At 39.5% G+C, this 13,602-nt stretch overlaps 2 protein-coding genes across 3 annotated transcripts in view; one reads left to right on the forward strand and one right to left on the reverse strand.

Annotated features, from left to right (window-relative positions):
* Window positions 1-4,491, reverse strand: part of FAM81B (family with sequence similarity 81 member B) — a 61,034-nt gene extending 56,543 nt beyond the window's left edge. The window contains exon 1 of one of the 2 annotated variants that reach the window (XM_070743031.1): window positions 4,240-4,491. The gene's annotated coding sequence lies outside the window, so the exon portion shown is untranslated. The remainder of the gene's footprint in view (window positions 1-4,239) is intronic. The other variant, XM_070743032.1, reaches the window with a different exon arrangement.
* Window positions 4,492-4,778: 287 nt separating this feature from the next.
* The window catches only part of MCTP1 (multiple C2 and transmembrane domain containing 1), a 166,562-nt gene continuing 157,738 nt past the window's right edge, over window positions 4,779-13,602 (forward strand). The window contains 2 exon segments of the mRNA XM_070743023.1: window positions 4,779-5,257; window positions 5,259-5,576. Coding sequence (XP_070599124.1) covers window positions 4,844-5,257; window positions 5,259-5,576 — 732 coding nt within the window. The 5' untranslated portion in view covers window positions 4,779-4,843.

Raw genomic sequence — 13,602 nt, forward strand, 5'->3', positions numbered from 1 at the left:
TGAAACAAACCAAACTGTTTATTATCCATTGTTTCCCAGAACTTAAGGCCATGCAAATTAATATAAAATGTTCTCATTTTTGCTTTTGTAGGAGTTGAAGAAACAGATGGGATTTTATTGACTTGGCTCATGGACAAGAACAACTTTTGCTATATATTTCCTGTCTTAGTGCTTAAAATTATGATAATTCATTTACTTTCACATTACAGTGGTAGCTTTTGATAACTAATGTAAGATTCAAATGAGCAAAATGGAATTTTTAATTTGGCCTCCACCAAATTGTGCATCCTACACACAATGAAGGGCTACCAAAATTTTTACTACCACATTGCAGGCGTGGCTTATTTTGTGGGTGTAGCTTGATGGTTATGTGACCAGGAAGGAGTGGCTTGTTGACCATGTGACCAGGTGTGAGTAGTTTGACGATCATGTGACTTGACCAAAGATTTTCCAAGAATCTCAAAACAATATCCATATCAATGGACTCAAGCAGGTCATCGAATTCACCCACATCCTAGAGGTGAGCAGCTATAGAACAGTGAAATGACAGAAACATCTCACTTAGAATTTTGAAAGCACATTTTGAGCATTGTCATAAAGGTGCCTTCATGATTAAAATGGCCACTCCCAAAATAATCACTTACTAAAATACAACAATCTAAAGTGTTCTTTGCTACTTTCACAGCCTAAGTGAATATCCCCAAATGCTCTATTCCATATAACAGTCTTAACCCTCCTTGCTGCAGATTACCAAACAAAATCAAGGTTTCTGGCAAAACATTAGGTTTTGAGCATTATTCGTTTTATTTTCTAAAACAGGGGTCCCCAAACTTGGCAACTTTAAGACTTGTGAATTTCAACTCCCAGAATTCTCCAGCCAGTTATGAAGACCTCTGTTTTAGAGAATTTTTATTTATTTGTTTGTTTGTTTGTTTGTTTATTTATTAGATTTGTATGCCGCCCCTCTCCGCAGACTCGGGGCGGCTAACAACAGTAAAAAGACAATATGAATAAATCTAATATTAAAAGTAATGTAAAAAAAACCAATTTAAGGAACCAATCATACATACTGACATACCATGCATAAATTTTATAAGCCTAGGGGAAGGGAATATCGCAGTTCCCCCATGCCTGATGACAGAGGTGGGTTTTAAGGAGCTTACAAAAGGCAAGGAGGGTGGGGACAACTCTGATATCTGGGGGGAGTTGGTTCCAGAGGGTCGGGGCCGCCACAGAGAAGGCTCTTCCCCTGGGTCCCGCCAAACGACATTGTTTAGTCGACGGGACCCGGAGAAGGCCAACTCTGTGGGACCTAACTGGTCGCTGGGATTCGTGCAGCAAAAGACGGTCCCGGAGATAGTATAGCCATTCGAAAAGGAGGGGGAGGCATAAACTGAGATCATATAGAATTAATTCTAAATCTTATTTCCTTATACTTTTCCTATACACTTTTTGTAGCAGAATTGCCGGCTTTGGGGTATTTAATGCTTTTGGGAAGAATGCAGAGAATGCCCAAAGAGGACGCCCTGCATTTTCTTTCAACATCTTTCAGTGCAAATTGGGTGCTCTTCGGGTGGAGCTCCATTTTTTGCTACCCCACTGCATTTCCCCCATCTGGGCAGCAGCCCACCCCTGCCTACACATGCCTGGACTAAAATCAGTTCAATAAACGTTTATTCCAAATGTAAACTTTATTTGTATAATGCTGAAATATGACATGAGGTGCTTTATTTAGACTCTTACAACCCTTATGGGAGTATGGAAAAAAGCAAAAACATTTGTTCTCTTCCCATTTTTTATTTCAAGTTTCTAATTTTTCTCTTAATAGTTGTAATACAACGGAAAGCATGTATGATCATTTCAATGTGGGCACATTTTTCCAGTACTAAGAGTATATTGGGCAAATGGAACTTATCCATTGATTCTAATGTATTGCATCTCCACTAGCAAGTCAATAACCAACCTTTCTTAAATTTCCACTGATGAGATTGGTAGGAAAATATTTTAATTAATTAATTTTATTTTAAGATCATAAGACATTTCCTTGTACACTACTTGAGGTCATGTTTCAGTCTGACAGGACATGGTCTCTTTAAAATGCAGTTAGCTATCTTCCTATGTCCTATTAATAAGGTTGCATTAAAGGACTTGCAATTTTTATTACTATAGGAAGAGTATGTTGTATAACCTCATTGCTGAGGGCAGTCTATGATTCAAAAGCTCTTGGACAAGCAGCACGTGACTGAAAGGTCAGCTATGGCAGGGCTTCTTATCACTTGAGATTTACAGATTATTTGCCTGGAACTTTGCTCCCCAATATTTGCAAGTGAATCAGCAGGAACATCGGAAGTTAAAAATAAAAGACTGGTTCTTTTATTTGATGATGTGTGTGCTATCTATGAATAGTGAGTATAATTTTAGTTTAAATAAAAATTCTGAATTTTCTTCTCTTCCCCAACTTCCTAAAAATACAGAAGCTGACATCTATAAGACTGTGATGTCTCATTTTTGTATAATGACTCACTACTCAGAAATGTGATAGCAATTGGCTACTAACATAATGCAACATTGTGCTTTTTGGGAATAGTGTATCAGTCTTGCACCTACAGGAAAAAGAAAAGATGGTTGGAATTGAATGAGGGTGGCCTAAAAAAACATAAAATCTCCTTTCTACCAAATCCCAGTCCCCTCCCTTCCTGTTCTCAAATACTGTAGCCAGATGGAAGGACTTGTAACTGATGAACCAGCAAATGAGCTTGCTGTCTTTTCAGCTGCAGCCAATTTCATATAGTCAGCTAGAGTAATCAAATTCAAAGGTACTGGTTGCATTCACACAATATAGAAACATAGAAGACTGATGGCAGAAAAAGACCTCATATATTCATATATTCATCCATAGTGAATTGAAGCATGGTTTACTCAATTACAGTACTGTAATTCCTTGGGTCTGTAGACATATTGAACAACAAATTAATTACATTGGCTGAAGGAGCACAAAATACTGAACCTAGTCAAACATTTTAGTTGTCTATTTTCTACAGACCTGCTATGAGTCATGCAAACAAAAGCCAATTAAGTTAACTGAGTTACTCATAAGCAGACATGCTCAGCAATCACAATTAAGTCAGCTAAGACCTGTACTGGATCTATACAATAAATTAGACCTAGGGATGTAATTAATTCTATTTGCTTAGTTTTCACAACAGACTGACCCATAAAACGTAAACCCATTGGCCTGGATCCTGCAAACACAACTTGTCTGTGTTTCAAAGTAATATACTTTCCAGAGTGCTTGTCATGTTTTGATCTTAGGGCAGAATTTGACCCCCTACTCAGTTCTAGCATCAGGATAATGCCCAAGATATTTTTAAAAATATCTATATGTTGGTAGCAAGAGGTACCATCTATCCCTAATAGGCATTCTTGGAAAGGCTGGCATTCAGCTAATTGAATGAGGACCCGGATTGTGGGGGCAATATGCTGCCTCTATTAAAAAGTGCTATTGCTAACCTGTAGTAAGCCTCTCTGATTCTAAGAAGGACGGCATAAAAAATTGAATGAATGAATGAATGAATGAATAAATAAATAAATTCAAATTTCACTCCAGGCTCAAGATTGATTCAGCCTTTCAAGGTAGGTAAAATGAGGACCCAGATTGTTGGGGGCAACATGCTGATTTTGTAAACCACTTAAAGAGGGCTGTAAAAGCACTATGAAGTGATATATAAGTCTAAATGCTATTGCAGGATTTACAAGACCACAAACAAGGCAATTATTTCATATTATGTAGTGTGTTGGGATACAGCCTGTGATTATGTAATGGCTTAATATATTCTCTGAACTCAAATAACTGCTTGGACAAAGTAGTCACGCCAAAGTTGTGTAAATTCTGCCAGGGTGATGAGAGCTACCGACTAAATGAACACCTAAAGATACCGCTGAAGTGTTGATAAAAGTTTGTAGAGGTTCTCAGTCATCCAGGTTGTCCCAAAATACGTGGAGGTTTTTTTCAGGTGGCAACGGGACTTGCTTGTTTTTTTTTGGAAGCCGTTTTGTTTTCCATCCCCCAAAAAGCTTCTTCAACTCTGACATTTATTCCACTTTCCCCACTATCCTGTCAGAGATGAATGATGAGACCTCTTCAAAGATGAAAGACAAGAAAGTCCAATTGCCCCTCCCCCCTCGAAAAAGCACCCTTCGGGAGTTGATCAGTGATATTGTGAGCCACGCTGCATTTACCTTTAATTTTCTATCTTCCAGCCTTCCGAAGCGGGCAAAGAACTCAAGAGGAACTTTTGCAAATTCATACAAACTCTGAAGTCATGACGTAAAGCAATTGTTCTCCCACGCCGGTGTCTTATATGGCGCCAATACTTGCTCCGGCCTTATTGTGTGTTTTTTTTTTTTTTGCTGGTGTTTGTGAGGGGGTTAACGACGCCACCCGATAACCGTTTTTATCCTGCCCCTCCCCTCCCCTGCAAAAGCGAGTCTGCGCGGCCGGTGGAGACAGCCGACCTCCCCAACCAGGAAAACCAGGCGCGTCAGACCAAAACTTGGGCAGCTCTTCTCGCTCGCCTGCCATGCTCCGAGCCGCGGCTCCTCTTTTCGACGCAGCCGTCGCACCGAGAGCGGGAGCCCTCCGGCCGCCCAGGCCCTGAAGCGGTCGCCGGGCTGCTACAGTGAACAAGTGCAACCTCTCCTTTCGGGCGGACTGGGCTCGAGCCGCCACCGCCGCCGCGCTCTGCTGCTCTTCTCCTGCCTCTGCACTTGCAGCGGCAACGGGCGGCGAGGTTGGTGGGAAAGGCGGAGGCGGAGGAGAAGGGAGGGAGGCGGGGAGGAGAGAATGGCAGCAGCCGGCGAACCCGGAGCGGCACCAGCAACAGGGAGCAGCGGCAAGGCCGGCGAAGGGGAGTCTTTCCAGAGCCGCCTGTGGAGGAGCCTGCAGCTGGGGGGCAAGGCCAAGGGCAGCGGCAAAGCGGGAGCCGAACGCCGCAGTGCGGACACTTCGCCGTCGCTTCCTCGGAGTCGCGCCCCGGAGCAGCCGGCCAAGGTGGACTTGTTACCAGGGGGCGACGGCGGCGCCAAATGGAGCGTCCTGAGGCGTCGAAGGCACGTGCTCGACCGCGTCTTCTCGTCCTCTCAACCCAACTTGTGCTGCTCCTCGTCGGAGCCCCTGGAGGCCGTCAGCGCCGAGGCCGGCTCTGCTCTGCGCCGCCTCCGCGAGCATCTCCTTCACCACCCTCAGGGCAAAGGGGGGGCAGCAGCAGCAGCACGGCCGGGGGCCCGACGATCCGCCCGCCTCTCCTTCCTCGGCCTCTTCGACGGCTGGCCCCGAAAAGGACCGGGGGGTAGTAGTAGTAGGCGGGGATGGAGCCTTCAAAGCCGAGGCGCGGGACGAACCTCCGCAGCCGCCCCGACTCGGGAGTCACCTGTCCCATCAGAAGAGCTCTTCTCTGCCCGGCAACACCGCCTGCCTCGAACAGTTACTTCAAGACTCGCCCGCCAAGGGCAAAGCCAAAGGGTCGGAGGGCAGTGGCAGCCCCTCAGGGAGTCCTCGTTCTTCGAAGCTATTACAGGCAGGTGTTTTACGGTATTTTCTTGGCAGGGGGCCGGGGAATGAAGCAGATGTTAGATTTTTCCTCAGGTTTAAAATGTGTACTGCATTCAATTTTGGTCACCCCACTACAAAAAGGACATTGAAACTCTAGAGAAAGTACAGAAAAGAGCAACTAAATGATAAAGGGACTGGAAACCAAGACATACTAAGAGAGGTAGCTTGAACTGGGCATGGATAGTTTAGCAAAAAGGAGGGCCAGAGGGGACATGATAGCAGCATACAGATATTTGAGGGGTTGCCAACTTGCCACAGAGAGGAAAGGGTCACACTATTTTCCAGGGCACCAGAGGGCCAGACCAGGAGCAAAGGTTGGAAACTGACCAAGGAGAGATTCCACCTGGAAATAAGGAAGAACTTTCTGACATTGAGAGTGATCAACCAGTGGAAGGGCCTTCCAGTAGAGGTAGTGGACACCCCATTATTTGACACATTCAAAAGAAAATTGGACTGCCATCTGGTTGGGTTGGTGTACGGTTTCCTGCTTGAGCAGGGGGTTGGACTTGATGACCTGCAAGGTCCTTTCCAACTCGAATGAATGAATTAATGGGTGTGAAGAAATCCAGAAAGAAGTAATGAAAAAAGTAACTGAATGTGCAGAGATGGATATGATGACCAGAAGGTTAAAAGGACAGGAAGAATCAAGAGTATTACAAAGTATGGGACAAAGTCTATGAATGGTTAGAAAAAAAGAATAACATACAAGTAATGATATACATATGTAAATAGTGAATAATATCAGAATTTTCAGTAGAAAGAATTGTAGAAAACATTGGTGAGATAGATTATAGAAGTTTATGAAAGGTTGCAAATATTTAAGCACTTACAAATATTGGTGAGATATATCATAGATGTTTATGAAAGGTTGTAAATTATAAGCATTCAAATATTTGGAAGTATAATCAGCTTCGGAAAACAACTTCTGATAAGAACTTTTATATATGTTTTGTGTTTGTTAATCTTTGTACAGTATTGTCTTATCTAAAAAATAATAAGTAAAAAAAAGATGTATGGACGAGGCTGCCTGAGGAATTCTGGGAATGAAAGTGCTCACATCTTATTAAAAGTACTGACTTAAAGAATAGTTGTTGACCCAATAATCTTTTTTTTGGGGGGGGGCTGGACTATGGGGGAAAGGAATGGGATGCTAAGAAAAAAGATGGAAGTAGTACAGCTGGTCCGCTACTTACGGCCCCAAATGATCCCTGAAATTTTTGTTGGTAAGTAAAACATTTGTTAAATGAATTTTGCTGCATTTTACAACTTCTTTTGCCCTGGCTGTTAAGTGATTCGCTGCGGTTATTAAGTTAGCGGTGTGGTTGTTAAGCGAATTTGGCTTCCTCATTGGCTTTACTTGTCAGAAGGTCACAAAAAATGATCATGTGACCCTAGGACGTTGTGACTGTCATAAATATGAGCCAGTTTCCATGCGTCCAAATTTTGATAATGTGACCATGGGGATACTGCAACGGTTGTAAGTGTGAAAAACTGTCATAAGTCAGTGCCACTGAAACTTTGAATGGTCACCAAATGAACTGTTGTAAGTCTAGGACAGAAGTCTTCAAACATGGTAACTTTAAGACTTGTGGACTTCAACTCCCAGAATTCTCCAGCTGGCTGGAGGATTCTGGGAGTGTGATATCCACAAATCTTAAAGTTGCCAAGTTTGGGGATCCCTCATATAGGACTACCTGTATTGAGAAAACCTAAAAATTCCTAATGGTATATACAGCTTGTTGACTGTCCATTAAAAATATTGCGAGTAAGCTGCAACTCTACCATAGGACTGCCTCCAAATATGTTGCTAGTCCCTATCTTGTTAGCTTTCCTGCTCTTTCTGCCCTTCCTACTCTTCTCTCAAACATTTAAGAGAATGTTTGAGCAGCAGTCATTTTTCTAGTGCAAAGAAAAGGATTTGTTTAGTTCACACTTGCTTATTTCCATTCCTGGATATCCTACACCAGGGGTGTCAAACTCGATTTCATTGAGGGCCTCATCAGAGTTGTGTTTGATCTCAGGGGTGGAATGGGTGTGGCCAGGGTGGGCGTGGCCAGCTCAGTGTGACTCGTGTCGGGGTCTCCTGTGGTGGCCTGAGTTCCATTTTTGACTGTGATACCCTCCTGCAACCCTTTGCCAGCAAAAATGGAGCTCCATTTTCACTGACAGAGGCACCGTGGGCTAGTCCTTCACTGTTTCCAGGGTGGCCCTGTGGGTCAGATCTGGCATCCAGTGGGCCAGATCCAACCCCCCAGGCCTTGAGTTTGACACCCTTGGCCTACATAAATCTAGGTTTTCTACTGGACATAGAGAAAAGGCTACAAATGCTTTTAGTGCGTCCAATATAAGAGGCATTTTACTAGTGTATTATAATTGCTGCCTGTGAGTTTCCCCTGGGTGTCTGTTGACTAATACAGCAACTGAAGGCTGTCCTTATACCTCTGTCAAGTGTGATAGTCCTTACATATAGGATGTACTTCTTCCTCTATTTTTAGCTTTAAAAAGGTTCAAAAATTCAACCTTGACAAAGATACAATCTGAGTAGCTAACAATATGTAATTCACATGCATAGGTAACCTTTAAGGGAAAGGATTAGATAAATACATGTTTAGAATTTGTGAAATATTTGTAATTTGTATTTGTTCCCGGTTGTTAGGGCCATTAGCGCTGGCGGCAAGTGGCTCCATTCACATGCCCGGGATGCTTCTGCACACAAGCACACACAGGAACCGTTAGTAAAGAGTTTTAGAACCACTATTAGTGTGGTAATAAATATATCATATATGATTCATCCAAAGAACCAGTGGTAGTTTAGTCACGTGTCTTAGCTTGCTCATTTTTCCTGTGAGTGAGATGAAACATTGCACACCTAGAATTTTTGGCTAGCCTGAAGGAGAACACTTTTCAATTGATTTCCCCCCTAGCAGCATGGTGTCTAAGGCAGCCATCAGAAAGCATAACTGTTGTTTTGTAATCTACGTACAAATTAGGACGTTGCAGCATATGATCTTGTGGGCAATACTTAGGCCTTAAACAAGATCTAAGTATTGCCCACAAGATCATATGCTGCAACATCCTGCCTGTCGGCGACTACTTCAGCTTCAACCACAACAAAACAAGAGCACACAACAGATTTAAACTTAATATTAAACGCTCCAAACTTGACTGTAAAAAATATGACTTCAGTAACCGTGGAACTCATTACCGGACTCCATAGTGTCATCCCCAACCCCCCAACACTTTACCCTTAGATTATCTACGGTTGACCTATCCAGATTCCTAAGAGGTCAGTAAGGGGCAAGTACAAGTGCACTAGAGTGCCTTCTGTCCCCTGTCCTATTGCTCTCCTATATCTCCTATACCTTTCTTCTATTCCTATATCTCTTCTTCTTCTGTTCTTTCATTGATATGTTCTATTACTATACCTTCTTTTCTATTATTTCTTAGATATATTTTACTATGAGTATCTCCTCTATAACCATCATGTATTTTACTATGTGTATATAGATATATACCCACTAAAATCCTCATTGTGTATTGGACTAAATAAATAAATAAAAAATAAAAATAAAAATACATATAGTCCTTGATTTACAACAGTTCGCTTAGTATTACAATATTCAAAATTACAACAGCACTGAAAAGGTGATTTATGACTGTTTTTTCATACTTATGACCATTGCAGCGTCCCCTTGGTCACTTGATTTACATTCAGATACTTGACAACCAACTCACACTTATAACAGTTGCAGTGTCCCAGGATCACGTGATCACCTTTTGCCAACTTCTGGCAAGCAGAGTCAATGAGGAAAAGAGATTCACCTAATCTTTTATGTTACTAATTTAACAACTGCAGTGATTCACTTAACAACTGTGGCAGAAATATCGTAAAATGGCCCAAAACTCCCTTAACAAATTTCTCACTTAGAAACAAAAAATTTGGGCTCAATTGTGGCCATATGTTGTGGATTATCTGTATATACTGTACATTTTGTCTTGTCCTTTGAAATCACACTACAGCTGAACATTTAGGTTTCTTGATTGGGTATTGATTTTTAACTTATTTAAAAGCAACAAGATGGAAATCCATGGTGCAGGTTATAAGACATCATTGAAGGACCTTGCAAGATTTGTTTGGTTGCCCTTGCTGGTGAAAGAGTCCAGCTGGAAATAATTAGGCAACCTGCACCAGTCTCGGAATTCCTAGACTATGATTGTGTCTACATTCATAAAACAAGCACTGAATAAAGAAAATAAGTTTATATAATGCCTGAGCCAAATCAAACCCATGCCTCTGTGAAATGTTGCAGACATAGCCTCAATGTTGTTCAGAGTGCTGCAAAGTATTTTTATGTACGTGCTTATGTAAATTGCCAAAGTAAAATTTAAATCAGTAGATGCCCTTAGATAATCTGAATTTCAGCTGGAATCTTTTTCTCTTTTAAATATACTTCTTCCTTACAACTTTAAATCTACATATTTATTGCTGATAATGTAGCGGTGCCCAGGATTGTTAGAAGATATCGAATGGCAGCTGAAAGGTTGCTTTCTGACAGCATTATTAGTCATGCCCTAATTCTTAGCACATTGACTTGGAAGTAAGCCCAGTTGATTTCAGGAGCACCTGCTTGTAGATATAAATAAGGTTATATCTAGTTTGTGGCATTGTTTTGTTAATGCTGTTACCCATTATGAATTAAATGTTATTTGCAGATCTAGCCATGTAGATTTTACAACTTTGAGTTTTCCTTCTGTCACATTATAACCATATTCTTCTGCATTACTTGATTTAACCTAATTGGTATAAAGCAAATATTGAAGATTTTAGTATATAAAAAAATACCTACCGGTATAAAATGGACAGCATAGAAGAATTAAATGAAACAGTGCCGTAAGATAATGCTTTGATGTTATTGTATGATAAAGGTATTCTTTTTAAATAAATGGTACCAGTGGCATTGTCTGTTTTTTGGAATTCCCTGTTCTTGCAAACTTAATTTATTACCCCTTTTGTTTATCCCTAATGCCTGTTTGGTTACAAAAATCAATAATAGCAACTGCATTTGTGCACTTCATATTTTTGTGGAGATAACTTGATAGCTGAATGCATAAACATCTTGCAAGTCTTCGTTGCAACCTTTGTATGCATTGTCAAAGCAATAGGAGTTGGATTTCAAGTATACTTCTCTAAAGTAAAAAAGAGAGAGAATTGCAGAATTGAGAGAATTGCAAGTGCGTATATCCATGTAATTTACTCAGTTTTAGTAGGTGTACAAAGATAATATTAATTACGTGGCTTTATAAATGAAGTCACTTTGGATGCTAATTATAAGGGGAAAGGAACTCTAAGTTGTTCTGTTTTTGACACTAAATAGTAACAGAACTGACTAGGTACAATACATAACATGGGATAAAACCTAATAATATATCTAGGCATGGAATGTGGGAGCAACTTACATGAAAGAATGTACACCAAGAATAAAAATTGAATTTATAGAGTAAAACTTCACTTTCAATACTTTAAACTATTTTTTTATCATTAATGAAACTACATAATTATATAACTTCTATAAAAATGACACAAATTAAATAAAAGATAAAAATGGACACAAATCACGTAATATCACTTTTGAGAATGAAATTTGAACAGAAATTATATCTATTATACCCTGTTGAATTGAATTTTATTGTTATTTCTTAGTCTCTCTTGAAATGAGATTTCCTGGAACTTGTTTCTCTACTGTTTGCTTTAGAAATATTTAGTTTAAGTGAAAATATAGTTAAGAATTCTAGCAGATATTATAGCTGATACAGAGTAATAATCCAACTCTATTAATTTGCCACTCAAATAAATATAAACTAAAAAATGTTAAGTTGGAGATAGTTAATCTTGTTCTAGGGGTACAAGCAAGTTCTCTGAGTGAATCTGGAAGCATATTCCAGGATGATATTCCATAAATCTAATTAAATTAATGTGCTTCATGGAAAGTTAATATTTATTGTAGGATTTTGCAGTAAGCCTATAAAATGAAATGGTATTGGCAGTATATTTATTGCCGACAAGATTTAATTTCACCATTTGTCTGATGCATGTAATCTCCGGTTTCCATTAAGCAGCACAGGATAATGTGGTTCCAGTCCCAAAAGAGAAGTAAAGTGTTCAAGAGGAAGTGGTCTGTGGTCAAGCTGAGAAAGGAATAACAAAAAGTTGTTAAAAGCAGCAAGTTCTAATTATTCTGTAATTTGAAAATAAGTCTTTACTCAAGATTCATAGTTGAAATTCATCCTGTTCTCCAAAAATTTATAGGCAGATTTTTATATAAATATACCAAATTTCTACTTCTGTCAATTGAACATATCAACTTTAAGTGATAAAAGGTAATGGTAAAGATTCCCCTCAGATATATGCGCTAGTTGTTCCCAACTCTAGGGGGCGGTGCTCATCTCTATTTCAAAGCCGAAGAGCCAGCACTGTTTGAAGACTTCTCCATAGTCATGTGGCTGGCATGACTAAATGCCAAAGATGGGTGGAACACTGTTACCTTCCCACCAAGAGTGGTCCCCATTTTTTATATGCTTTCAAACTGCTAGGTTGGCAGAAGCTGGGACAAGTAATGGGAGCTCACCCTCTTATATGGCACTAGGGTTTGAACTGCTGAACTGACGACCTTTGATTGAGCCACCACGTACTGTAAGTGATAGAACTTCTCAAAAGCAAAATTTTAGATCTCAGTAGACTTACTTTTTCCTCAGGTTTGTACTTTCTTAACGTTTAATTTTTAGCTCAATAATAATTGTTTCCAGACTTTAGGTTCACAGATTTCAACCCTGAAGTGGTTGGTTTGGTGAGGCCTGGTTCTTTAAGTTTGATGGAGTTGTATTTTAAATTCTTTATTTGTTGTATTTAAATATGCCTTCCTACTTGATTGGATATTAAAGATTTATAATCGGTAATTAAAATATGGAAAAGAATTTTAAAAAATTGAAACTAATGCTAAAGTTAGTTATTAAAAGTCTCCTCCTTTGGAGACAAGGAATAAATAAAGTTTCATAGATTTGGAGTACTGTACAGGAGAAAAAGGCATTCTAAGCAGCAGATAAAGAACCCTCTAATTGAGAGAGGAGTTTTTAAAATGACCCCTTCTGCAAATTTTAGCATTCAAATGTACTTGTAATGGATTGGTCGGTCATCTAACATCACTGTTCCTCTCATAATTAGAGACTAGTAACTTTCTTAACTTTAATATGAAATTAAGAGAATGTCAGGCCTCTTTAAATTAAATTTGGAAGATAGGGCAACCTTTTCCTCTTATCTTTTTTTAGTATATTTAGATGTTATCTTTTAATTGGTAATTTAAACAAATACAAAACTCCTTCATCTTTGAACTTTGGGGGGGGGGTTTAAGCTGAAAGATAAGGTGAAAATATTAAGAAGATATAAAGTCCTAATATTCTATTATAGATAATATTCTATTGCACTACATTGGAGAAAAAACATGTATTTTTTCAACGCTATTCTATACAAAGATTTGCCATGCACATAGAAAATGAACATTATAGGGAAGTTGTTCTAGATTCCTTTAGTACATTGATTTATTCTTGGTAGAAGGCTTTGGTAGCTTATAAGAAGTATTTGTGCTCATTTGAATTTGGCCTCCTCATTTTGTCACATGTGTGGATATAACCAGAAGCTAAAATATGATAAGGAATATGGGAGTTACCAATTCAAAAGAGATAAGGGAAGATCTCCAGAAAGATCTCTTTTTATAAGAAGCTACATTTGCAGGAAACATTGCATGCATAGTCTTGCATAAGACTGGTCATCTCCTGCTGATTATGTTTTTACGATTTCAATAATTTCATTTTTAATCATTTTTGTGGTTATATTTGGTTAATTTTGTATTTTCTGGATTTTTAACTTTGTAAGCTGCCAAGAGTCATGGTAGGGAGATGGATAGCTATATAAAATAATTATGCCAAATGATAACTTG

Source organism: Erythrolamprus reginae, chromosome 2 (assembly GCF_031021105.1).
Source record: "Erythrolamprus reginae isolate rEryReg1 chromosome 2, rEryReg1.hap1, whole genome shotgun sequence".
Lineage (NCBI taxonomy): Eukaryota > Metazoa > Chordata > Lepidosauria > Squamata > Dipsadidae > Erythrolamprus > Erythrolamprus reginae.